The 26,818-nt window shown below is 47.7% G+C and overlaps 1 protein-coding gene across 5 annotated transcripts in view; it reads right to left on the bottom strand.

Moving 5' to 3' along the window:
* The window catches only part of GON4L (gon-4 like), a 2,357,623-nt gene extending 2,331,190 nt beyond the window's left edge, over positions 1-26,433 (bottom strand). For 4 of the 5 annotated variants that reach the window (XM_069649947.1, XM_069649953.1, XM_069649967.1 and 1 more), the window contains exons 1-2: positions 26,302-26,433; positions 24,427-24,910 (exon numbers count right to left, since the gene is read on the bottom strand). In XM_069649947.1, the coding sequence (XP_069506048.1) occupies positions 24,427-24,889 (463 nt within the window). In that variant the 5' untranslated portion in view covers positions 24,890-24,910; positions 26,302-26,433. Of the gene's footprint in view, positions 1-24,426; positions 24,911-26,301 lie in introns of those variants that run through there. The other variant, XM_069649972.1, reaches the window with a different exon arrangement.
* Positions 26,434-26,818: the final 385 nt, after the last annotated feature.

Genomic DNA, 26,818 nt, shown 5'->3' with positions numbered 1-26,818 from the left:
ATCGAAAAGGGGCTTAGTAAATAGGTTATATAATGTGGGGGAGACACAGGAGCCCTGTGGTACACCACATGTGATGGGCACGGGGTTTGCTGCAGCAGTAGGGGAGAAGACCCTCATAGTCTGCCATTAAGGATTGATGTGATCCAGGTGATGGCTTCAGTAGAGAAGTGCGCTGAGGAGTGGAGGTGTGAACACAGGACAGAATGGTCGACCAGATCGAAAGCTGCAGATAGGTCGAGGAGGAGGAGTAGGGCAGCTTGTCCATTGTCTCTAAGCGTGTCGATCACAGCTTTCAAGTCAATAAGTGCGGTTTCAGTCGCATGTTGAGGACGGAACCCTGATTGTCTGGATCCTAGGAGGTGGTGATCTTCCAAGTGCTTCTGTATTTGTACGTAGGCAACCTTGTCCAGGATTTTTAGTAGGAAAGGGACAGTTGTTATGGGCCGATAATTTGTAGGTGTGGCTGGGTCAAGTGTAGGTTTTTTCAGTAACGGACGTACCCATGATTGTTTTAAGTTGGTGGGGATGGAGCCAGTAGCGAAGGAGGCATTAATCAGTTTTGTAATGAAAAGGTGAGAGGTCACGTGCAGCGTCTCTGCTAAGCTGTGCTGGGCACAGATCTCCCTGGCAATTGGATGGTTTCAATGACAGGATGATTTTTTCAACTTCAAGCGTATTGACTTTGGAGAACTTGAAGCGGGTAATATCTGTGGGCGTAAGCTTGTCTTGGATTTTTGGAGGGACAGTGACATTGAGGGAGGCTTTTTTGCTGGAGATTTTACTTTGGAGGGTCGCTTTCTTATTTGCTAGGGCACTTTGAATTTCTGAGCACCAATTTTTATCTTTGGTACAAGTGTCCTGGGGTACTATGGGGGTTTCTACTTTTTTAAGGATATATAAGAGTTCTTTCATGTTGGATTTTGCTTGGGATATGCGACAGTCAAAGGAGGTTCGTTTAGCCATATACATTTCTTTTTTGTAGAGTGCAGCTAGTTTAGAGAGTTTGAGTTTGTTCGCGACTGAGGGGGATTTTTTCCAAGTGGCCTCGCAGTTTCTTTTCTGCTGCCTGAGGTTTTTGAGGAATGGTGTGTACCGTTTGTTTAGGTGTGCTTTTGGTTTGCTTGGTCTGAGTTTGAGGGTGGCGATGAAGTCCAGCGAAGTGGCCATAATTTTGTTGTATTCTTCGACCAAAGCGTCGGGGTCGTCGGAGAGTGAGTGGAGTGTAGGGAGTAGGTTCGGGATGAGTCTTTCTACTGTCATATTCTTATTTCTAGTGAGAGTAGGTGGGGCCTTAATGGTAGGCGGAGGTGGAGGTCTATCGGTAGAGAGCATGAATGATACCAGATGGTGGTCACTCCAGGCTAGGGGTGAGATATTTGTAATGTTTGCTTGGCAGTTGTAATTGGCTATCCAATCAAGTATTCTACCTTTTGAGCGAGTAGGTGCTGTGCATTTTTGCGCGATTATTGTGGATTTTATGTTAAGAGCGATGATTTTAGAAAAGGACTGGTTATTAACATAAATGTAATCCAGTGTAGAGTGACAGCCATCATTATGCCATGTAGCCCTGTGGGGAACATCACCCGGCACTGCACCATTCAGCATCACAAAATTTCTATTATTCATTAACATCAGCCAACGATGTTCATCAGTTGTCCGAGATGATGTAGATGTAGATTCAGATAATAAATGCACGTTCAAATCACCAATGACAAAGAATTCCATAATGGATTTATCAAGTGAAAGTTGATCCAGGATGTTGTTAAAGTGGTCAAAGAATTCATCCAAGGTCAGATGTTACCTACCCCAGTAGATATTTACTATGGCACAGTGGATTAGGCTTCGTCGAATTTTCGTAATTTAGAAGCAAGGCGAAGGAGATCTGTGCCAAATAACTGCTAAATTTTTATACTTACGGAAAGCCGTCATGAGGCCTACCATCGGTCTTCCCGTAAAAGTAGTAATAGCAGGTACCAGATACATTTCGTATAGGTCCCAGATGGGAGGTGTTCGCAGCCAAGTCTCCTGTAGAACAATAATGTCATATTGTAAAAGATCCATACTGTTGTCGTTAATAAGATGTTTGAATCCCCTAGTGTTCCAGGAGACAAGTCTAACAAAGTCATTCATCTGGGATTGTTACGATGTTCCACCATGGCTTCGATTCACCCATGCCTCATGGGAATTTGGTTCAGAATTCATTTGAACGACGGTTGTATCCCCATAGATTCTAGGTTGGGGTAAAATTGGTTTGTCCGTCATCTGCTCTTTCATATACAAATCTTGACTCAGAATAAAGCATAGATTATAGAAGGCTGTCTGGGCTAACCATAGGGTATGGAGTATCACGCCCGACCGAATATATAGTCGGGCCACAGAGAGGTCGGGAAGATTTGTAAATTCAACAAGATCAATGTCAGCTGACGTGAGATCCTCTAGTGCCGTTATTTCCGCACAAGTGTTTAACACACTCGCACGGTTCAGATCGTACTTGGCAAAAGGATGTCCGACACTTAATCAGTAAGCGATGATGCTTTTTAAATTGCGCTTGGTTCTTGCTGATAGGAGGGGAAGATCTGGGCTCATAGTTAGGCACTATAGTTGGCCTACCATCTAGTGATTTATGAGAACTCATGTTGACCTGAGATTCATGGTCTCGATTTAGGAAAACCGGTCCTTTCAAAAGTGGTTTAACATTTGGGTAAGTATTTTGCGGTATGTGACTGGCATCAGTCAAACCTTGCTGCGGTTGCAACATGAGCGGTTTGATATTTTCATTTTCCCGGTTGTAATTTGCAAAAGAAGCTTGTATTTCATTGCGCAACTCTTGCAAAGTACACTCAGTGTTTAAGACTGTTGCTTCTCGTGACTGAAGACTATCAGAGTGCACACTAGCTCCTTGCTTTGGAGTGGTATCTGTGGTAACTGGTAACGGTCGAGTACCTGTAAACACTTACTTGTGACTTTTTCATCATTTGTGTTGATGATACATTAACTGTTGGATTCGGATTGAAGGTAAAATTTGGAACTTTCAAATAGGATGTCGAGGCTGAAACAAAAGTAAGTCATCCATTATACACTAGGGACTCCTTCGTTTTCAGCTGAATGTCTTGTTTAAAGTGCAAGCGTCTTTTTTTCGCAGCCTTCTTATGTTTAATTCTTGTAGGCAACTCACCTGTAATTTGCACTAATTTAGATGTTTGATAACAATTTGTAGTAATTGAAGAAGCACTTTTGGAACTGAGGAACATCAGAGCCAAAGTAGTTGCCAATTTTTGTTCCGGAAGCTTAAATGTTGTTGATGGGCTGTCTTTCAGAATTAGCTGTGGAGCTTTTTGATGACCATCAACAACAACGTCGGTAAGAGGCAAAAGGTGCAGGCTCATTTTGAACAGAGGGGATTGAGATAGCTTTGTCCATTAAGTTTGTTTGGGTACTCCGATTAGTGTAGTTAGATGAGCAGTTGGGAACAAATTGCACCTTTATACCTATCTCACGAATGATATGTTCATGAGATTGCTGCATACGGTCAGTTTGGTTTTTTATTTTCTCATCCAACGTTTCATACAGTTTTGCTAGGGAGAGTAGTGCCGTATTCATGGCAGTTAGGGTGTTATTAAGGGCTGGTGATTCAGGAAAAGAAAATCTATCAGCATTGTATGTAGCCTGTGGATTTAGAATGAAGTATGGATGGTTACCAATGGGTTCATGAAATTGTGAACGTCTGGAGGTGGGTGCTACAAAAGAGATACCGATTTGACACACTAGCCATAACTGGTGATTTATACAGTTCTTGGGTATCCTTATCCTTCTGGTTGTCCTGTGGAACTGAATTAGACGCATTAATAGGTAGAGACTCGATCTATGAGATCTATCATTAAGTTCTATCAAGTCACCAGTATTAGAGCATATATATTGCACATCAGGAGTAGGAGGTTCGTGAGGACTTGGAGTCCATGAATTCTATCGCCTCTGCATCAATTTCACCAACTAACGCGAGTTTCTCATGTTCCTTTCACAAATGCTGTGCCTGTAACGAGCATAAGGGAGGATTTTGTGGGGCTAATCCAACTGAGATCTGTGGCAGATCAGCACCCACTTCAGGAATTTGAGTAACATATTTTGCCTGATTTACACGTTAGGGCGATAGAGGCATCAGCCATTTCCTTACTAGGCATGTTCACAGATTTTACATTCAGCTCATGGGCCTCACCCTGAACAGAGGATTCCTTGGGAGGTGCATTAACAGACAAAGAGCACAATGATTTTAACTTTGGAACAGTGATTGGGTCAATGGAAGGTACTTTTTGATTTTTCGCACCATCATTTTGACAAAAGGAGCGAATGTCAACATTCAAGGAAATGGATAGTTTTTTTTCTCTCGAGTCTCTTTAACCCTTTAAGTGCCACCGAAGAGCCGGCTCGTCAGTGGAAACCGCTCCAGGTTGCCAAACCGGCGAGCCGGCTCGCCGGTTTTGGCACTCTGCTTTGCTCGATCCCTGCAACGCAATGCAGGGATCGAGCAAAACTGTAATCCAACCCCCGAGCTATGTGAGGGGGAGGTCCATTTTCGGCTGCTGCAGTGAAAGAAAGAAGGTAAGAGCCCTTCTTTCTCCGCGTCGATCTCCAGCTGTATTTCAAGCCGTAGATCAAGGCGGTTATCGTTGGAAAGGGGAGATTCTCCCCTTTACAATGATACCCGTTGTGTGGCATTGCTGCCCGCGGATCGGGGGCAGGGCGCGCCTTCCATGGGCAGCAATGTCACCGGATCAATACAGATCTGTTTGTGACGCGGGGGATGGCCCTCAGCCCCCCCTAAAATGCAGCCTACAATTTGTTTTTTTTTGTTTACCCAAGTTCGCTTGGTGCAGATGGCCACATTAGTGTGCCAATCTGCCCCCAGGGTGCCCAAACCCTACTGCCCCATCTATTGGGGGGCCTGTCCCATCATTTGTGGGGGCCCTCTCCTCACCCACACCGAACGGAGGGGTGGGCACATCATGTAGCCCTTCCTAGGAGGCTCAGGAAGGGCTGCATGAGGTGTCCCCCCCAGCCATTTGGGGCGGGGGGGGGGAGAGAGGGCCACCACAAAAGGTGGGGCAGGACCCCCAATAGATGGGGCAGTAGGGTTTGGGCACCCTATGGCACACTAATGTGGCCATCTGCGCCAAGCGAACTTGGGTAAACAAATAAAATACAAAATTGTAGGCTGCTTTTTAGGGGGGGGGCTGAGGGGCACCCTACATTGCCGGCAAATGTTATACTGTAACAGGGGGTAGCCCTCTCCCCCCACCCCAAATGGAGGGCCCCACCTCATGCATCCCTCCCTGGCATCAGATGCCCCTTCCTAGGAGCAGATATCTGCCCCCAGGGAGGGTTGCATGAGGTGGGGCCCTCCATTTGGGGTGGGACGGGGGTGAGTGCCACCCCCCGTTGCAGTAGAACATCGCTGCCAATTTAGGGTGGCCCTCAGCCCCCCCCTAATAAGCAGCCTACGATTTTGTATTTTCTTTGTTTACCCAACTTCGCTTGGCGCAGATGGGCACATTAGTGTGTGAATCTGCCCCCAGGGTGCCCAAACCCTACTGCCCCATGCATTGGGGGGCCTGTCCCACCATTTTTGGGGGCCCTCTCCCCCCCACCCCAAATGGAGGGGGGGTGTACCTCACGCAGCCGTTTGTAGAAGGCCCAGGGAGGCCTGCATGAGGTGCCCCTGCCACCCATTTGGGGTGAGGGGGGAGAGGGCCCCCAAAAATGGTGGGACAGGCCCCCCAGTGGGTGGGGCAGTAAGGTTTGGGCACCCGGGGCCAGATTGGCACACCAATGTGCCCCTCTGCACCAAGGCAAGTTTCGTAAACAAAGAAAAAAATGGAAAATGGTTAAACGCTTTTTAGGGGTGGCTGTGGGGCACCCCAAAGGGTCTGGGAAGTTTCTAATGGGATGGGGCATTGACCCCCTCCCCCCCAGCCACAATGGAGTGGGTGCCAGGTCATGTAGCCCTCCCTGGGACCAGATATCTGCTCCTAGGAACGGACGCCTGAGGCCAGGGAGGAGTGCAGGACAGCCCCCCCCATTATCTGCCCCTGGGAGGGCTATATGAGATGGGCCGCCCCTCCAATTCGGCCATGTGTGGGTTCCCATGGGTGTCCTCTTTTGGAAAATACGTGGGGTTCCCTGTTTCCCTTGCTGGCTTCGACACCCTAAGCCCAAATCTGTAGGTTGCCCACATGAACAAAATGGGCAGTGGCGAAAGGCTTGGGGTTCCCAGTGGGTTACCCTTTTCCTTTTGCGCCCCCGGTACGTGCACCCCCACATGTGAGGTACCGTTTTCATCGGGACATGTGTGGGGACGCGGGAAGGTAGGCCACATGTTGTTGGCGGTGTGTTTCGGTGGGTGGCCAGAGAGAAATGTCGGAGAATTGTCTGCATTTCCAGCCAATTTCAGAGACATTTCCCTGTGTCCACTCACCGAAACACGTCGCCAACAACAGATGTCATACCTTCTCGCGTACCCACAGGTGTCCCAACAAAAAAGGTGCCTCACATGTGTGGGTGCACCTACCGGGGGCGCAAAAGGAAAAGGGCAACCCGCTGGTAACCCCAAGCCTTTCGCCACAGCACAATTTGTTCATGTGGGCAACCTACAGATTTGGGACTGGGGTGTCGAAGCCAGCAAGGAAAACAGGGAACCCCATGCATTCCCCAAAAGAGGACACCCGTGGGAATGCGCAGAGGTCTGACTTGTGCGAAGCGGCCCAGTATTTATTACCCAGAACCCCAGACAAAGTGAACATTGTGTTTTTTCCCCACCAAATATCACACTTTGTCTGGGATTGTAGCTAATAGAAACTGGGGCAATTTGCGCAAGGTAAACCTCTGTTGATTCCCACGGGTGTCCTTTTTTGGGAAATGCATGGGGTTCTGCGTTTTCCGTTCTGGCTTCGACACCCTAGGCCCAAATCTGTAGGTTGCCCACATGAACAAAATGGGCAGTTTCGAAAGGCTGGGGGTTCCCAGTGGGTTACCCTTTTCCTTGTGCGCCCTGGGTAGGTGCACCCACACATGTGAGGTACCGTTTTCACCGGGACACCTGTGGGTACGCGGGACGGTAGGCCATGTGTTGTTGGGGGCCTGTTTCGATGGGTGAGCCGAGCGGAATGTGCGGAAAATGCGTTTTCCCCCCCACATTTCGGACTTTGCGGGGGTGTCTGGGTAATAAATTCTGGGGCGACTTGCCCACAATCATACCTCTGCGGATTCCCACAGGTGTCCTCTTTTCGAAAATGCACGGAGTTCCCAGTTTTCCTTGGTGGCTTGGACACCCGAGACCCATATCTGTATGTTGTGCCGGTCGGCAGAGCGTCTGAAATTCCGGTCTGAAAACAGACTTGGGGTTACTTGCATTTTAGGCTTTAACCTTGGCGGCCAGGTAGGTGCACCCACACATGTGGGTTACCGTTTGCATCAGGACACATGTGGGAGCGCGGGACGGTAGGCCATGTGTTGTGTTTGTGTGGTTTTCATAATGTTTTGACCCATTTGCTGGTGCCCTTTGTCACACAACCCTTTCATTTCCCAAATGTGACCTACATTTAGTCGCTGCTTTAGGCACCATACTCTTTTGTAACCTGCACAAGTCACCTACCCTTGAAAAGGTCTGTCTGTGCTCCTTCAAAAAATGTATGCTTGCCGTTCCTCACCACATTGTTTTTCCCGATTTACACATGCTAAGTGCGTCTGTTCAGGCCGTGAGCGTAAAACTCCTGTGTACCATGGCTCAGTGTTTGGCTTGTGGTATTGCTTGTTTTGTAAAACACTACAAAAATGTGTGCTTTCCTAACTGCAAGAGTCAGGGGAATGTAGCGGAGCATTGCTTTTCTCAAAATTCATAGAAGCCATTGCCGTACCAAGCGAACCATGTCCAACACATACCTTTTTTTTGGGTCATTTTCCCGCTTTTCCCCCAATCTATGGCATTTTTCCCTACCTAGTGTTTGCCTGACCTACACAAATCACCCCTTCCTAAACTTGGAATTTTGTTTACTTTTCAGAAATATATGCCTTTCCGTCCTCCAATTCAGCGTTCCTACCCTTTACTCCCATTCCGTCCATGCATGTCCAATTGGCAAAAATGGCCAAAATCGCCTACCTCTCATGAACAGTTGATAACTACATCAACCCACATTTTTCGCCCTTTTTGCTTATTTTCCCCTCACCCCCCTACAGCAACCTAGGATTCCTGGGTGGCGTTACGACCGCCTACATGTGGGAAAAAAAAGGAGCCAAATTTGGCCAAGATATCTCATGTAACAAAAAAGTTACAAGCCATTGAATGGCCACATACCGAAATCACCAAAAAAGGCCCTGGCACTGGGGAGAAATACCCATGGCACTTAAAGGGTTAAGTCTCTTTGCAAAAAAGACCTTTCGAGATTCCAAGGGCGAGATATCATATAAACAAACCAGCACCAATTTTTGGCATTCCTGATTTTAAAGACATGATGGATTTAGACATACTGCAAGTTGAAACCATAAAAGAAAAGAAAATATAATAATCAACACGTACCTGTAAAACAAATGTAACAATACCAACTACGCGTTAAACGCTGAAATAATAAACTAAACAGAAGAAAATAAAATAATGGCAATCTGGCCGCCACCCCACGGCTAAGCGGGACTTGCACGGGGCTTCCACGGGTGCGCGCGCGAGCTCAATTTTATACACATGCCCACTGGGTGGGTGAAAACAGCAACCTAGTTACAAAAAGAAGAATATAATATAAGTCTGTGTATGCTTGTATAATCAGTATATGTACTCTTCCTTGTGACAATGTTCACCTTCTGGGGCTTGGAGTTCCTTTTTCAATGTGTATGACACAAAAAGCCGTGGTACAAATCCGAGAGCAGCAGCAACAGCAAGACTTGCACAGGGCTTCCATATAAACAGAGAAGCATTACTATGCCCACACCTAGAGTGAACCACCCACACAGCCCGAAACCGTCAACAATGCAACTACACACCAAGATGCCATATTACCTTACAGCTACGACAACCTGTGACTCTGGATCCCTTAAGGACACTATCTAACCAGTGCAGCACACAACACCAACACAAAACATACCACAAACCCGAGGCACGGAATCTTACCCATACGGTTACAATGCACAAGGCCTCTGACAAATTACCACATGCAAAACACTCAAGACACCAGTTCCTCCTAGTTCTGAATCTATCCTCTCGCCCTTTACCCCAGTAACCCCACACCGCCCTCTTTTGCAGAGCCGCTCGAGAGCATGGAGACTGCCCCTGGGTGGTAGCAGTGCACGGTACAAATCAACATAACTATTACAGTGTAAACTGAAGCTCACCGACATCAAGCCTGATCATTAGGCACGTCATTATCATCAATAGGGGGGGATGACCCCTTGATTCGTTATCGTAATTCTGAGATTTGTGCTCAAAACGGTGATCAGCAGGTTCATACTTGGGTGAACTGGCAATGAAGGAACCCAGAATATATGGAGGTCTAGATCCCACATTCATTGGAAAGACATTATTAGTGACATCATAGTAATATTTGCTATGCAGGTGTACATTTGCATGGCCCCCCCAACATGCGGTAACCGGAGTAGATGGACCCAAGGATAACCATATTCTTTTGTCCAGTTCCACCATGACTGTGGGCGCCCTCATTGAGACATCTGCAAGCGGAACAGGGTATTTGGCCAATGTATTAATATTGTCTGTGGTCTCCATTACATTCATGGAATTATGGAAAAATGGCTTTATCGGGATCGTGTATGTCTTTTAATGCAAATGAGCCAGCTGTTTGTAAATTGGAAATAGGTGTATGAATTTGAGCTCGCATATGCGAAAAAGCAACCTTGTGGCATAACAATTTGCTGGGGGCAATGCTGGTCATTTTATTCATACAGAATAGTTTTTATTCCGGTTGGAGCTCTACTTGATCTAAGTTTGTGTAAAGTTGGAGATTTTTCAGTACTTTGTTGCGCTAGATTTTCCCTGTCACTAGGATCGTTAGCAGTAATTATTACTGAATGAGGGTCCAATTGTTCTAAAACCTCAAAAGTGGTAAGAGTCTTCAACATTTTGTAGCAACACGATTTCAACATCAGTGTTATCAAAGTGAAAACGACCACTTCGTAAACCTCGCCCATATCGGAAGCCTAAGTGAGAGCACGGCTGAGACTACTTCAATGCCTCCGTAGCTGAATGAGAGAAAGTATTAAAAATACATTTTAAGGCTAGAGGGCCATCCAAGATGGCCGCTTAAGTCTCAGCTCCCGTGTAGCCCCGCATCAATCCTGCCTGATCCTGCGGTTCCTGGCGCTGCTGAGCCCCGGAACCCCTGTCCCTGAAGTGCTAGCCTCCTTAACAACACTCTCCCGAAATTTGGAGGAAAATCGGCGCTCCCTGCCCGAAAATCGGCCCAAGCGGCCCGACCGCCGAACTGCGCAGGGCCGGCCTACTCGACTCCACGCTCCCAGGGCCGGCCAGTCTAACTACATCGAGCACCTCCCGTGCTGTCTACGGAGAGTGTGCCCAGAGAGAGGGAGAAAGATCAGCAGCGGGCCGAAGAACGGACCCCGGCCGGTGACGATCCATTGGGTGATCCTGACTTTCCTCTCTCCCCCACGTGCAGCGGAGACAACAGTCTTGGGCTGCTTGATCGTCTGCCCCCATCTGCTCTGGCAGCCGGCTTCCCAGCCGTGGGCCGTGGAGCGTAGCCTCACCCCCCCCCGCTGAAGAAGGCAGTGAAGAACCAGAGGGAGCAGCAACGACGCGAGGAGTCGGCGTGCGGCTGCGCCCCCCAGCAGCCTTTTCATCTGAGCCCGGCCTCCCCCACCGAGCCCGTCCGGCGATCGGAGACAGATCAAGAGAAGCATTAGGAGAGAGTGCCCAGTGCGAATCGAACACAGTTGGTGGCGTCCCAGGGCTGCCGGGAGGCAAGGAGGGGTGGAGAGACTGCGACTCTCCCCGGGAACTGCCCCGAGGGGACCCGCTCCCCCAGCTAAACTTACACACCAGCCCCCGCCAGTCAAGGATTGTTGACACACCCGTGCGCTCGGAGCGCTTGAGGTACCCTGTACTACTACACAGGGGTAAGGACATTAGACTATCCCCCCTCCTCCTCTTGCGCTAGATTTGCCCAACGTTAAACATCCCGTTCATCTATCAAAGGCGCCCCATGACAGTCGACTCATGCTAAGAAGCCCATAGGCGGGCATCCCTCGTCACACACCAGTCCTGCAACGAAACTTATCGTGGAATCTGCGCCATCGGAGGGCTCCATATACGAGAATCGTCCCCCCCCCACCCTACTCCTGTATTGCCGCTAAATCTCCTATTACGCTCAACCTCGCCCGAAAGTGGACCCAAGAGGGGTGAAAGGGCACAGCAAGACCTCCCGCATCCCAAATTTAAGCTGCTTCGATCCCGCAGCCACGATGGGGAAATACGATAAATCGCAGAGGAAGCTGAACTTTGAAAGTGGCACGACCCCCAGGGCTCTGCCCCACCAAGAAGACCAAGCTTCTTCGTCTGACTACCCCCAACAGGAAGCAATCGCGGAGAACCCCTTTGAAATAAAAGAAATCCTTCTGGACCTGAAAGCAGGCATTGGCAGTTTGAGTAACAAAATGGACGGTCTAGCGTCCAAGGTCAATCTCCTACAACATCGCATGGATTCCCATGCCGAACGCATGAACGAGATGGAGCAAAGGGTGTCGGATCTCGTTGATAGCTCGGCAACCCTAACCAACAGTCTCTCAGCTGGAAACACAGATGAAACTAACCACGACCAAGTGTGAGGACCTAGAGGGTCGATCGAGGCGGAACAACCTGCGGATAGTTGGAGTGAGAGAACAGCAGACGCAGGAGAAAATGGAAGACTTTGTGGAATCTCTATGCACCAATCTATTTGGCCGGGAGGCCTTGTCCCAACTATTTATTATTGAGAGAGCCCACAGGATTCCCGCGACGAGACCAGCTCCAGGCGCTCCTCCCAGGCCAATAATAGCGAGGTTGCTGAATTACAGAGATCGCGACGCCCTGCTCCGTCTCGCCAGGGAAAAGGGCGAGCTAAGCTACGACGGGGACACAATCCACCTCTATCCCGACTTTTCCCCAGCAGTACAGTTACAAAGGAAAACATTTGCTAGTGTCTAACAGAGACTCCGTAACAACCAACTGCCCTATTCAATGCTCTATCCAGCACGCTTGAGAATCCAGCACGAGGGGAGGGTCCAGTTCTTCCAAACCCCGGACAAAGCAAATCTGTTCCTCGATCGCCTAGGTCTCCCAGATCAGAACCAGGCTCGCCCCAGACCTCAAAGAGACAGGAACCCCAGGAATCCTCCTTAAAAGGCACTTCAAAGCTATGCACAAAATGTGGCACAGCAGCGCAGAGTAAACCAGTTCATTTACAGCAGTACGAGTCGGGGCAAGACCACTTGGGAGGCCCCAGGTGCCCCCAACACAGCTACTGTTCAGTTACTGTTTGCCTACGTTGAGTCGGTACATTCGGGGGGGTGCGATTTAACGCCTCGGCATGGTAACTCCATGGGCCCTCTTGGTTTTGTGTTGGGTAATGCAGAAACTCCCGGCGGGCCAGTTTGGGGTTGCCCGCCCAGGGGAGAGTTACGTCTCGGGCCTGTTGAGGTTAGCCCGTAGTTCGAGCCCCTCGATGTTAAAGGGAAAGTTAAGCGCCACCGGATCACGACTGTCCGGCTCCTCGCCGGCTCCCTGCCCGCTGCCGAACCCGTCACCGCACCGAGGCCCACAGCCCCCGACGAAAGCTCAAATACCGCCAGACCTTCGCAACCCATGAAACCAGAAACACGGCTCGATATAAAATCTAGATCGCCCCATTCAATGTTCTAACGTGGAATATAAGAGGCGGCAACATTCCGGCTAAATACTTTTCATCTTACTCCACATACTCGAGAGTCGCCGCCATCCTTATACACAGGCGGCTCAGTTTCCGGCTACTACACACGGCAAAAGACGACGAAGGCAGAGCACTATTGGTGAGCGGCATTATCGCAGGTCAGAAAGTGACATTTGTTAATTCTTATGCTCCGAATATAGATGGCCCCGACAACTTTGGCTGGGTGTTAACACAGCTCTCGTCGCTCAACCCGGCAACAATCGCCTGGGGCGGAGACATGAACACGGCGATAGATCCTGTAAGAGACAGATCGACGACCGCTCAACATCCACCCTCCAGGGCCAGTCTCCAGATAAAAGAAATTTGTAGAGCATTTGATTTACAAGACTCGTGGAGAGTCTCCAATGGGGAACAGCGTGAATACACCTTTCACTCGACAGTCCACAATACAAGCTCCAGGATTGACTACTTCTTCACCTCAACAAACACCCCCCTATCATGCGGCCGGTGCTCCATCCACCCGAGAACACTCTCAGACCACTCACCAATCCTCCTTAAGCTCAAACCTGCCAACCCCGCTCCACCGCTACAGCGTTGGCGCTTAAAACAAGGATCCCTTCGGGACGAGGTCTTTGCATCCGAACTAAGAGAGGAGATCGACGTGTTCCTGGAGGCCAACATGGGGTCGGTCCCCTCAGCAGGCACAATCTGGGAATCCTTAAAATGCTTCATCAGAGGAGTCTGCCTCGCCAAAGAAAATGGCATTCTCAAACTTATTAGGAGCGAGCTTACAACCAGCGAAAAAAAATTGAAGCAACTCGAGATCCAGAATCCGAACAAAACCAACCCGCAGCCAGCAGTCGCTATAAAAACTGAACTGCAGAAATTCAACGCAGCAGCGGAACGTGAGGTTAAGTTTCTATACCACACCAGCCAAGTCCGTCAATACGGTGACGGCCAGAAACCAGGAGCTCTACTGGCAAATCTAATCAGAGCCGACAACAAGCAGTCCCAAATCGAAAAGATCAGAACCAGGCAAGGAGAGGAAGTCCACACGGATGAAAAGATAGCAGAATAATTTAGGCTTTTTTTTTTTTTTAATCAAGATCTCTACAGCGCCAGGCTCCCGAAAGACTCGAACCTCCCTCTGAAATACTTAGAAGACACTGAACTCTATTGGGTCGAGCATCAACTATGCGAACCACTGAATGAACCGATTTCGCAGGAAGAGATCCGAGCAGCTATAAAAACCCTACCATCCTCCAAGGCACCAGGCCCTGACGGCCTAACGGGTGAATTCTATAAAGCCTTTGCAGAAACCCTGGCCCCCCTGTTGGCAGCAGTATATGAGGAAGCGTTGGAGCGTGGGTCCCTTCCTCACTCCTCCCGCGAAGCCAATGTCATTCTACTACACATCAGGAAAACCTCAGGAAGAATGCGCTTCGTACTGCCCGATCTCACTGCTTAACCTGGACAATAAAATTCTCGCCAAAATCCTAGCGAATAGATTGATGCCCCTGATGCCTGCCCTGGTGCTAGCTGACCAAGCGGGCTTTATACCAGGCCGCAATACGACCTTCGGCATCCGAAGAATGTTTGGAATCATTGAGGCTCTTGACCCAGCAGACCAAGCAATTGCAGTCCTGTTAGACGCAGAAAAGGCGTTCGATTCGGTGGAGTGGCCGTTTATGTTCCTGGTTCTCACCAGGATGGGGTTGGGGGCTCGCTTCATCAAGCTAGTCTCCCTCCTATACACCAATCCACAAGCCAATATCGCAGTGGGCACGGCAAAATCATCCTTAATAAACCTACAGCGTGGCACAAGACAAGGTTGCCCTCTTTCGGCACGAATATTCGCTCTGGTAATGGAGCCACTAGCCTCCAATCTGCGGGAACTCTGTCAACAGAGGGGTCTCATCATCGGCCCACACAAGCTCATAGTATCTCTATACGCCGATGACGTGGCCCTATATATACGTGACCCAGAGGTTAATCTGAACCCAGTAAAGCGGGAAGTCATCAAATTTGGGGCGGCCTCCGGATTGAAAATCAATCATTCAAAATCAGTCGTCTTCCCACTGACCCGAGACACAAAACAGTTTTCCGATGACTTCGGACTCACGTGGAGAACCGCCGGGGTTCGATATCTGGGGATCCAGCTGTCACTAGACCATCAAGTAGTGTTCCGGGATAACTATGAAGAGGTGCTCAAGTCCCTGCATGACAAGGTTTCTCGCTGGAAGACACTCCCACTGACACTCTGGGGCAGAACCTCATTAGTCAAAATGGTAGTACTGCCAAAATTGCTGTACCTCTTCAACAATATACCGCCGTTACTACAACAATCCTTCCTGAAAAGGCTCAAAACCTTGGTCCTTGAGTTACTCTGGGCTGGCAAACCAGCTAGAGTGGCGTTTACGATACTGACACTCCCCGTGTCCAGCGGCGGCCTGGCCCTCCCTGATCTTGAAAAATATTTTTGGGCAGCCCAAGCACAATACCTCAGCCACTGGTACGCAACGCAAACAATCCGTCCTCATGTACAGGCGGAACGAGCCCTGGCGACTCCCAACTTCCTGACTGCAGTGGTCTTCGCCCAGCTTCCCGTTCCCAATCGCACGATGAACGTGATGCTCACAACATACAAGGTCTGGAGGACTGTGGCGAAGAAGTTGGGGGTGCACACAAGGTACTCTCCCCTCTTGCCAGTCAAATTTATCCCTGGAATCCCTCCGACATCAGAGAAAGTGTTTCACCAGTGGGTGGATAAACTGTATATACGATCCCTAGGGGATCTATTCACAGAAGAAGGTTTCATGACACCAAACCAAGCCAAACAGAAAGGGGGCAACACTGCGCTAGATGTGTTCCTCTACTTCCGAACTCGCTACACCCTGCAGACCCACCTGCCAGACTTCCCGCGTCAACCACCTACGTGGCAATTGCTGCACAATGTCATTCAAGCACAAGGAGAGGGCAGGTTGGTGTCGCAAATATACAAAACTCTAACCACTGGAACACCCCCCGTCAATACTGGGGCGAAAACCAGATGGGAAAAAGCGCTAAACACAAATATAACAGACGCAGATTGGAGCTACATATTGAATCAGACTCAGAAAATTGCACTTAATTCCCGGCTCAAACTTATTCATTTCAATTTCCTTCACCAAACATACTACACACCGGAAAAAGCTATCAAACACCATCCCTACATCCAGGCAGAGTGCAAGAGATGCGGAACCACAGCCGCGAGCTTTATACACTTGGCATGGGAATGCCCCGAGGTAGCCCCCTTCTGGAACAGGGTGCTAGATACGTCAACGGCAATCCTGGGAGAAGCAATACAACCGAGATGCACGGCAGCCCTGCTGGGGATGACCAGACTGCTATCCGCTCCTTCGAGGAAACTGGCCGGAGTCCTACTAACACTGGCCCGCAGGAGAGTCGCCCTGGCATGGGGCCGCGGCCCCCCTCCGTCCTACACAGCCTGGCTAAAGGACCTACTCTATTACCAGGATGTAGAGGCAGACTTCATTAAACTTCTTCCTCAGCACGCGCGCCCGCCTGACATCTGGGGCCCACTGATAACTTTTCTGATAAATGAAGAAGAAACCTCCTCAACAGGCACTTCGGAGTCAGGCAACGCACCCTGATACAGTCTGAAGTCAGGCCAATAATCCCCGGTGCGAGGACTCAGTGGGGCGAACTGTTGCCCACCAGCCTATCTGCCTTGTGGCGGCAGGGGGGGGGGAGGGGCGGTCGGGGAACACGGGGAGGGGATGGAAAGGGTCTAAGTTAACGGCGCAAAGTTGATAATCCACCCTAATGTGGGTGTGTAACTGTTAGGTGTGTTAAATACCAAAAATAAAGGTTTAAAAAAAAAATACATTTTAAAAATAAAATAGGGCAGATTTGTATATACCAATGCTGGAGAATAATTACAAATTTATATGCGGTCAAACGATTGAGACGCCACTAGCCGCGTTAGAAAAACTCTGCTTGTTACGCAAACTGAAATAAACAGCTGTACACAATATTAGACCGGAAGGTATATGTAAAAGAGGACTCGACTTTCAACTGCAAATGTTCAGACTGAGAGAAAGGCAATGCCACTTTGTAATACGACTATCCGCAGAGGCAATGTAACTTTATCCAGTCGGAAAAAAATGAACTTACTCTGATGCAATAGGGCCGAAGCGCGTCTGCCAGCAATTCCAGAGTTGTCAATAATGAAAATGACAAACGAGCACACAGTTGTCTACCTATATGTGAGACCTCATGAACCCCCAGCCAACCCAAGACAGCCACAGCCGACCCTTACCTAACAGGACTTTCCCAAACAGCGTGCCACAAAAGCGGGTGCACCTTGAGTAATATGGGCGGGGCTTTGGCAAGAGACACATTTTCAGAGAAAACACCTAAAAAAATAAAATACAGTACAAGTGCACCATTCATTTCCCAAGTAAGTAAGTCCAAATAGCAGTGGGTCCTGGAGCATGCCGCTGAGGCAGAAAGTGCAGAGTCCCTGCGAGTCAGCGAGAAAGCCACAGACATCCCTTACCAAACAGAGCTTTGCCCAAACAGCACGCAATGAGTGTAGTTGTTCTCAATCAAATTTCGGCTTTGCCTGCCCATTCCCTTCATGTTGGGTTGGCGAGTCCCTTAGAACAGCCACCAACGAAAGTTTGAAAGTGGCATTACCGCTGATAGGTTGGATTCCTGCATAAAGGTGAGAGTCCTGGAGCAGAACAAAAGAGTCGACCCATGGAGCTAAGAATCCGAGGATGAAGGATGTCTGTAGTCACCTCCAGTGACTGCTGAGCGACCGCTGCTGCTCCAACCTCCTTTTCTGGTCCAAAGAAGATACAGACCGGACAAATTCCTCCCCTGGACTGGTGGGGCTCATCAGTCTCGAGACATCCTGCATTTTGAGCCTTCCCCTCGAAGAGCTGCTACCGTTCTGGTCTGCAATTCCCCAATGCCCTGCGACCAGGACCAATTTGCTGTGCATCGTCTCCGGAAGCCCTGTTTCGGCTGGAACTTCGTGGGCATAATGCTACACCTACAGTGACTCTTTCCCACTCTGAGGCGTCTCCATTCCAAGTCGGGGACCAAGAAACAGAGAAGCGCCTGCCATGCGACAACCGTCGCTGAACCAAAGTCTGTGTCGAGTCCCAGCAAGTCAGTGTTATTAAGATCGGCTGCTGGGTGCCCCATTACAAGAAGCTGACCACCTGCTCCAGGCAAAAGTTCCTTCTTCAACCTCCAGGCTAAGAATCAGCACAGGAGCTGCTGTCGCATCACCTGGGGACCCGCTGGTGACAGTCTTCTTTCTTCATGAAAAGATACCGTCCCACTCCTAGGCACTCACCTGTATGCTTGTGTTGAATCGGAACCCTCCTGAGCTTTCTGAGACACATTGGGGTGGACAACCCAACAGTATTCTTCCAGGCCCAAGGACACTGGTCCTTTGGTCTACAATCCTTCAGGCAGTCTGCCTGGCATGCCTGAACCATCTTTTAACTAAAAATGTTACTTGCAACATTGAAGATTCCTGCTAATTGTATAACTCAGACAGTGATTTCCTTTCTTTGTTCTTACCCCCCCACAGGCACCGGTCACCCAGTTTCCCAACTGACTGAGACGCGACCTCAGATAGGGCTGGACTTCATAAAGTATAGGCCGACTAATAGTATCCCTGTTGCATTACCCGGCTCTTGGTTAAATAATTGATGTTCTACTCTGAATACGAACATATGCATCTAAAGTTTAGTATTGCCTTGAAGTAATTCTTAAATGTCTTGCTGTATAAATGTGAATGTTTACTTACCTGTGATTCTAATAGTGTTAGTTGCATTAGTATTTATAATAAATAACCATATTTTTATACGGTGTATAAGTGTATTCTTGACTATAGGTGTGACCCGAGGTCTATGTACTTACCTACAGTCCTTTTTCCTCCTAAACTAAGCCTGGCTGCTCGTCCATTGCTACTAAACCTTTTGGTTAAACTTACGAATTGGGGCCCTGTACACCTAAGAGTGAATCCTCTTCAGTCCCATCATAGGTGGACTCTAGTAAAACTCCCAACACTCCATTCTCCTGCATCACTTTTTTACCTCATATTTTTCATACCTTCTTGCTTTTATACCCCTTCTCTCTCTTCTTTATAATTATAAAAAAATGTAAGGCACTTAATACCAACAAGTGGTTTCTAAGCGTGGGATCGGGATTCGAACCCGTTGCACTGCATGGTCTTGTTTCCAAGACAAACGCGTTGGCCGCGAGCTATCCTTTATCCATCTAACCCTTCTAACTTCGCTTGCCCATCTCCCAATATCTCTACTCAGTAGCACTTCTTTTATCTATTCCTCTCGCACATCTCTTCCTCCTTCATCAGTAATCTTCCAATTAACCTCTCGTCTCTGCACAATTTTTCCGAGCACTACATTATTCACAGACTACAGTCTCCTTGGATGTGATCGGTTGTCATGGGTGCATGCATGTGAAAATCTGTGGTGTGCGTGCATGCGAAGAGCTATTTTGGGTTTGCGTTGCACTAAGAAAGGCGCATGTGTGTGTGTGCGTGCGCGTTTGGGACAGAGGTCCGTGCAGATGTGAAAGTTTGCATTGCTTGTGCAGATGAAATGCTGTGGTGTTCGGTATGTGAGGCTGCAGTGATTGTATGTTATTATTTCTGCACCCCACACCGATAAAAGCATCAAAATCTAAGATTATGGGTATCCCTGCTATTGCCAGATTTTACCGTCAGGGTGTAGGCTATTATTTTTTAATGTATGTACATTCCATACGTTGGAAACTCAAACTTGTATGCAGAAATCTGACTTAGTCCAAACTTGAACTTTACTTTTTATTAAGAGCACGTCCAAGTTTGATTAGCGTGGCTCTGTGCGACAAGATCTGAAGACTCATCTAATTTAAATATGTACTGACATCACCGAAAGTGACATCACATTAAATCTCATATCTAGTCTTTGATAGGGAATCATGGATGGTTACATTACAATAAGTTATCAGTAAGCCAAGAAACATAACTAATGTGTAGTATGTCTAGTTGCACTGTCATTATTATATAAGAAAGAGCACCCTGAAAAAGGCTTTTTTCTAAAGTATTCACATGGTCAAAGGAATGAAGGGAAGGCTCGTAGGGGCTTCTACACAATGAAATAAAATGATTTTCCCAGGATCACAACTTTCGTTGATTTGTGAAGGCAGGATTTGAGACCAGTCTGCAACATAGAGAGTTAACCACATTTCTCCCCAGCTTTAGTTGGTAGAATAGGTGGTTTGGTGTTAAGATAGGTTTTGTAGTTGTAGCGATGACTTGAAACTACAAAAAAATGCATAAGCCACCCTGCAAAATAGTATGAACGTAGCTTTCTTTTTTCATTCTTGAATGGAAAACTACAAAATACTGCAATGCAAAGTAATGTAAGGCTAAAAAATCATCCGAGTTTCGGAAATGTACTATCAAGACAGATCACACAACAAAAAGGAACTGTTTGTTAAGGCCACCTTCCTGTAGTCATTGTTAGACACAATTATGCCGCCATTACAGATTATGTGAAGGTACAGTGAAGTGAAGTGAATACATGTCAGGAACAAGTGTTACTCCAATGAACCAGCTAATAAATAGCTTCCCGTTTAAATGATTTGCCGATAGCATAGGGCGTGGTAAGTATTTGCAAGGCTCTAGTGGGAAGCGCTGTTAAATTTGTCAGGGTAGCAGTGTCCAGTAACAAAGGCATCCTCTCATCATAGCTCTAGTGGCGTAGCAAGGCTGCAGGCCCCCACACCTTCCATGTCGCCATGAGGTCGGAGATGTCCTCATCGCATCCCATCCAAGCAGGTGTGCCACAGGGATCCAACCTTGGACCCTTCCTGTTCAACATCTTCACCAACCATATCCCGACAGATCTCCACAAGACCGACATGACACTGTATGCAGACGATGTTGCAGTCATCTCCCAGCCGTTCAGCAAAAAAGGAAGTGGCGAAGAACCTGCAAGCTTCACTGGATGGCATCTCGACGTGGTACAGCGATTGGCGGATAGAACTCAACACCAGCAAGACAACAACCATGCTATTCACCAGAAATAAGATAAAGGGGCACCCACACATCAGCCTCAACAGGGAGAGCATCAAGTGGGAGAGCAGCAGCCACTACCTCTGTGTGACAATGGACAGAAAACTCAAAGCCATATCGGGAATACTCAGCAGAAGGCATCAGGAAAATAATGGGGCTGTACCCACTCCTGAAGACCAAGTCCTTGCCCCTCTTGACAAAGATCAACATCTACAAGGCGATCAACCGACATACCCTGACGTATGCTTCCCCAGCATTGATGACCTGTCATGGGTGACACAAGAGTCTTCAGATCCAGAACAATGCCCTGCAGATAGCGTCTGGACCTACACTCTACACAAGGATCGCTGACCTTCAGAGAGAACTGGACATCGAGATGTTGGATGAACATCTAGCAAAGCTAAGCAAAAACTTCTGCCAAGGACTGGATCAGAACCCGAACCCTCTGACAAGAAGACTCACTGCCACCACTGCAAACCCTTTTGACCACTACGCACAGTCCATCACTGCGAAGAACCTGTGAAACCAGCCTTACTGTGACAAGTCCACACAGACCATGAAGAAATCCAACCCACGACTACACTCACTCAACCCGACAAGATGGAGTAATGAGGCTCAAGCCTCGGTATCCAATAATCAATGTTGATGGATAAAATCTGTCAGCAAGCAGCTCCTCTACATTGCGATAGCAGGGAAGTAGAGAAACTGTTGCCATTCACCACAGCAGTGCTTGCTGGTTAAGATTTGTTTTTAAAAAAAGATAAAAAAGGAGCACAAACCTATTGGCAAATCATTGGAAGCGATTAGTAATACCACGTTATCAGCCTTGAAAAAGCGTTGTTACTGTGCAAAACATGTTTGAAACTACCAGCTTCGTTATGCTTCAATAGAATAAATCTACATCTTTGGACAACAAATTAAAAAAAAGTGGCAGATACCAAACACAATATACCAGTGTTACTTGTTTATTTGAAGCTTATTTGTTATCCCATAAAGATCTGTATCAGACATTGCGTAGGCAGTCTTTGACCCACTTATAACACAGCAGATGTACGCCACTGAAGAACAAGTAAAAGACTATGTTGGTCTACTTGCCGCCATACACGCAACACAAATTCAGACAATCACAATTATAGCATACTGCAACTCTATATGAAGAAAACACACACAATATAGTATCATACAACAAAGAAACGTGCGTCCTCAGAATGAGGCTTGAAAGAACTCTGCAATGAGTTGTAAAGAACAAGTGATTTACTATGAAATAAAGAAGTGAATAAAAACACAACATGATTCACATAGAACACAGGGCAAAATTGACCGGGGGAAGAAAACAAGGTTGGCCAAACCCACCGTTCAACAATGCGACAGGACATGGGTTTGACCCAGTCAAGGGGAGCTAGTGAAACTTTGCAAACCTGGGATAGCCATCCCATCAAGGGAACACAAGAGGCAGACCTACCCTAGAGTTGGTGTGGTGGGGGTGGGCCGATAGGGAAATCGGTCTACCAAAGTGCCTCTGCCCCGATGCCTAGCACCCTCTGTCCAGCCAAGGTCACTTTTTCCAATTCTTTCAGATGAACGTCAAGAAACTACAACGGCCGACATGCACCAGAATCTTCAGATACCTGGGAAATGGTTCTGGGGAATCAATACAGTGGAGAAAAACTACAAGTATAATAATACACCTGTTCTGAACAGACAAGACGCAGCATAGAACAGGAGGAACGGACTAGGTTTCCCCCTCCAGAAACTGAACAGTGGATCAAACATATACAACACAAACTCCAGACTAGCTACAGGCGAGCAGTACAAGGGCTGGTACCATCAGGAAGCTACTCAGCACTAGAGAAGACCAGGGGCCCATCCCCAAAACCTTTGCATGCCAAGACCAACTTGATCCAGGAGGGGAACAGAACAAACAACCATAGTGACCGCATAGCATAGATGGAGGCTGAAAAGTGGTCAGTTAAGACGACTGCAAGTAAAAATCCCTTCCCACGAGTGGAGAGAAAATGCAGATTGCCCCAGGCAATCGTCTGACTAAGTACTTAATACGAGCAGAAAGGAAGCTTCTAGGCAGGAAGGGTGGGCTATAACAAGCCAGCTGATGATGAGAGGTGTATTGTTGAGTTCAGAGAACAGGTGTGGGAGGACCAAAAGATTAGAGAGGAGCGAGTTGCAGCTAGACAGGGACTTGGGGGTGTTTACAGAGTGAGAAAGTAAGGTGCCGGGAGATTAAAGCAGTGTACCACTTGGGTGCGAGTGGCAGGAGTTGTAGGGGCAACGCTAGGATCAGAAGGGAGTTGGTGAATGGGGACAAAAGATGGTGTTGAAAGGGGCCCCATACGGGGGGAGTTGCATTCCGGACCTTGCTATCTATCATGTGCTATTCTGGTCCTGGGAGCCGACATGCTCTAGCGGGCTCAGCAAAGGGGGGCCGTAAGAAAAGCATAATTCAAGCCTTAGCGGTATTATTCTAACATATTCTACCATATAACGAGACTGGCTGGCAGCTGTGCAATGATTAGATGCCCTGCAGCTCTGCATCAAGGCTACATTCGGGAGGGAGTCGGGCATTCTTCCTGGCGCTGCCTACATTTGTGTTTCAGCGAACTCTTGTTATCCTCACGGCCCTGCGGCCTTGTCCTTTTCACATACAGACAACAATGTTTCACAGTCGAGCAGTGTAAGCGGAAAATATACTGCGAAGCAATAGGAACAGAAAGCAATGAGCAATGGTTAGAAAACAAAATGGCGATTCTTGTTACATCAAAATGGCCGTTCATTGGCAAACTCGAAAACCTGTATTTTGTCATATCGTGCATGAGACGGTTGGCCCACGGCCACCAAAATGCGTTTGCGGTTTTAAAGTAGAGGTATCCGTATTTCTAGACGGACATTGTGAAGATAAAGATTTTAAAAAAAAATAAAAAAAATAAAAAAAAGGGGGCGTGGAGAACAGAGCAGACAGTTGAGTGACAAGTTTGAGACACTCACCTGGAGGAAAAGGATGCCAGGATAAAAATCAGACTACCCTCGTAGGTCACCCACAAGGTCCCCGAGAGAGTAAGAGAAATATGGCCATGGCCTTTAGGCCCTCCCCCTACAACATGCATAGACCAGACAGTAGAGGTAACCTGGTTCTAGTGAATTGGCAGGCACTGCATTACGACCCGTTGAAGTACAGAGACTGGGCTAGGGAGGCGAGAAACCCCTCCCATGGTTATGGTAAACATGTACAGGGATCCCACATATACCACGAACCCCAATCTCCTGTTTGCATAACACCATTTTTATAATAAAAACATATTGGACTTGTCTGGGGACACCATATCACAACAACGCAGTGCCCAAAATACTAATACTCTAAACACAAGTCTTACGTCACAAAGATAGAGTACTAACCTGTGTTATCTTCTGCTGGACAACTTATTGGTTTCTCAGACTTATGTGCATGACGAGTTGTCCCGCACCAGTCTTTCGTATGGCATGATGCAAGCTTTTTTTCTTCTGCAATCATTACAGAAATTTCAGGCATGCCCGTCGAGGTCCTTGGCATTGCAGTCGAGGCAACATGCTTTAAAGTGGAGGTGCAAGCCACACTTTCTGAGTTACTGGAGCTTTGAAGCATCAAGTGGCTGGTTCTCTGACTCTTCTCCATATGAGCTTGTTCCTTCTGTTCACCAAGTGCAGGCTCTTTAACACTGCTAAATGCTCCAAGTTGCTGATGCCTACCCAGACATAGCTTCTTGCATGGAGACTCTACAAACTCTTGGTCTACAGTTGTAATTTCCTCGCTCCTGGGAACCTTTGGGTTGCGCTGTACCTTTGAGGGCTCAGCATCCTTTCTCTTCTTACAAGGCAGCATCCTGAATCCTGAAGGCTTTTACTGTGAAAAGTAACACATGAATTTCACTGTAAACGTGATCATTCTCATAGCTTTGGTTCTTTACAAACCCTGGCATCCTGTTTTTTGGGGGGCGAGACTACAACCTAAAAGGTGTCCATCATTTACCCAGAGCGTGTGAAACGCACCAAAAAGATTTGGTAGTATAAACATAAATAAAAACATATGTTTTAATGCCAGGCCTAGGAGTGAGGCTTGATTTGCCATAGGAGGTCGTGAATATGAACGTGATCAAAACATTGGGGACTGTATTCTGGAGACCAAAGAATGTGCAAAAATAGGAGCCACAGTAATCGGTACATACACATGATTAACAGGACCCAAGTGTTCATGGCCAGAGTGAGGTCAGTTCATAACAAGGGAGGGAAACAAGGCTGATCAATGCAAGGGTTATCTTGCTTGATCATATTGACATAGGGAGTGGAATTTGAAGCTTATTTCCAGACTATGATAGAAAAGAATGATGTGGCTTGTAGGGGCACTCATGGAAGATGTATTTAGAATGCTTAAACCAGTAAGCAGACCATTGCCCTATGGAAGCAGCCATCGTGCCGGGTCTACAAGAGCCAGAAATCCTAGGTACAGACCTCCCACATTGATCACAAGCATTCTGTAGCAGGGTGCAGCATTGTGTCATGGATGTTGCATCTATAACGTGATGTGCTTTGTTTGGGAAGACACCATTTTCATGTGGGTTACTTAATCCTGTAACAAATTCCCTAATAATTTGACACTTTTGGCATACCTCTTGGTTGTACCCTCTGACAACCCTTATACCCGACCCCCAGTAAAATGGTATTTAAATCAGATTAGCTTCTGGACAACTGTTATGTTGTGAGCTGGTCCTGTTTGTCTCACTGGCCATGAATGTATGCTTACAGAATGTTGGTGTGTGGATGATGACAGCCACATCAATGGAGGGTATTTACAACATGTTTGCATTGTTCCCTAAAAGGCACCGTGTTTACATATGTGGTAACTCATAAGACTTGGACAGAAAGGGACCACATGGCAACTAGCTTCACTTTGTTTCTTAAAGTTAGCAACTATTTAGCTCTTTTGAGATGATCCAATCCTGACGCTGTTCAATGTGTGTGTGTGTGATATTTATTTGTCAGTCACAGGTCACTACTCACACGCCTCGAGTCTGTTTTTAACTATCAGCTCTTTAAAAAGGCCTGGCAGGGGTGTAAAAAGCTAGCAAGCAAATCAACATAAAAAGGTATTTCGCTTTAATCTCTTAGCCCCCACTTCGTTGCTTCATTTGGTTAACAGAAGACCAGTACGGTGGGATACATCCTCTCCAACCATGAGGGGCCTCCCCCTACAGCTTTCATCCGCAGTTCTCTCCCCTCTCAGGTCGCATCTCTCACCTTTAACTGGCCGTTCTTCGTTTAATTCCATCTTTCGTGCATACTCCGGAAGCCAAGCTTCAGAACTACCCTAGCCCCTCGCGCGCATTCTTTTGCCGTACTTCCGGTGTTATGTAATATCTGGTATCCCACACCGATCTTGCGTCCCCTGGTCTTCGACTCATTGCTGATTGGCTACATTAAGCCATAGCCCCGCCTCCGTGAGCCTGAGCACCCGCCCCTCTTCCGAGCTGTCACAGACAAAAGCAGCAGATCACCGAGCGAGCTGCCTGTGTTGCTGTAATAGACGAACACGTTTTTTTCTGAAAGAAAGCTTTGCGTTAAAATGCTAAAATGCAAGGCTGCATCCGAGGAAGCCTTTGAGATAAAGCTTTCTCTCAGAATAATAAACAGTGTTTAATCTATACCCATAACGGAACGAAGCTCGGCATTTCATAAACTTTAACTTGTCATTAAAATACGAGGCTTCGACTAATGAAGCCAGTAATGACTCGTTACAGTTCATGAAATGTCGAGC

Source organism: Ambystoma mexicanum, chromosome 1p (assembly GCF_040938575.1).
Source record: "Ambystoma mexicanum isolate Mex_15411 chromosome 1p, UKY_AmexF1_1, whole genome shotgun sequence".
NCBI lineage: Eukaryota > Metazoa > Chordata > Amphibia > Caudata > Ambystomatidae > Ambystoma > Ambystoma mexicanum.
The sequence above is the reverse complement of the archived record's forward strand: the minus strand, read 5'-3'. Positions and strand labels throughout refer to the sequence as shown.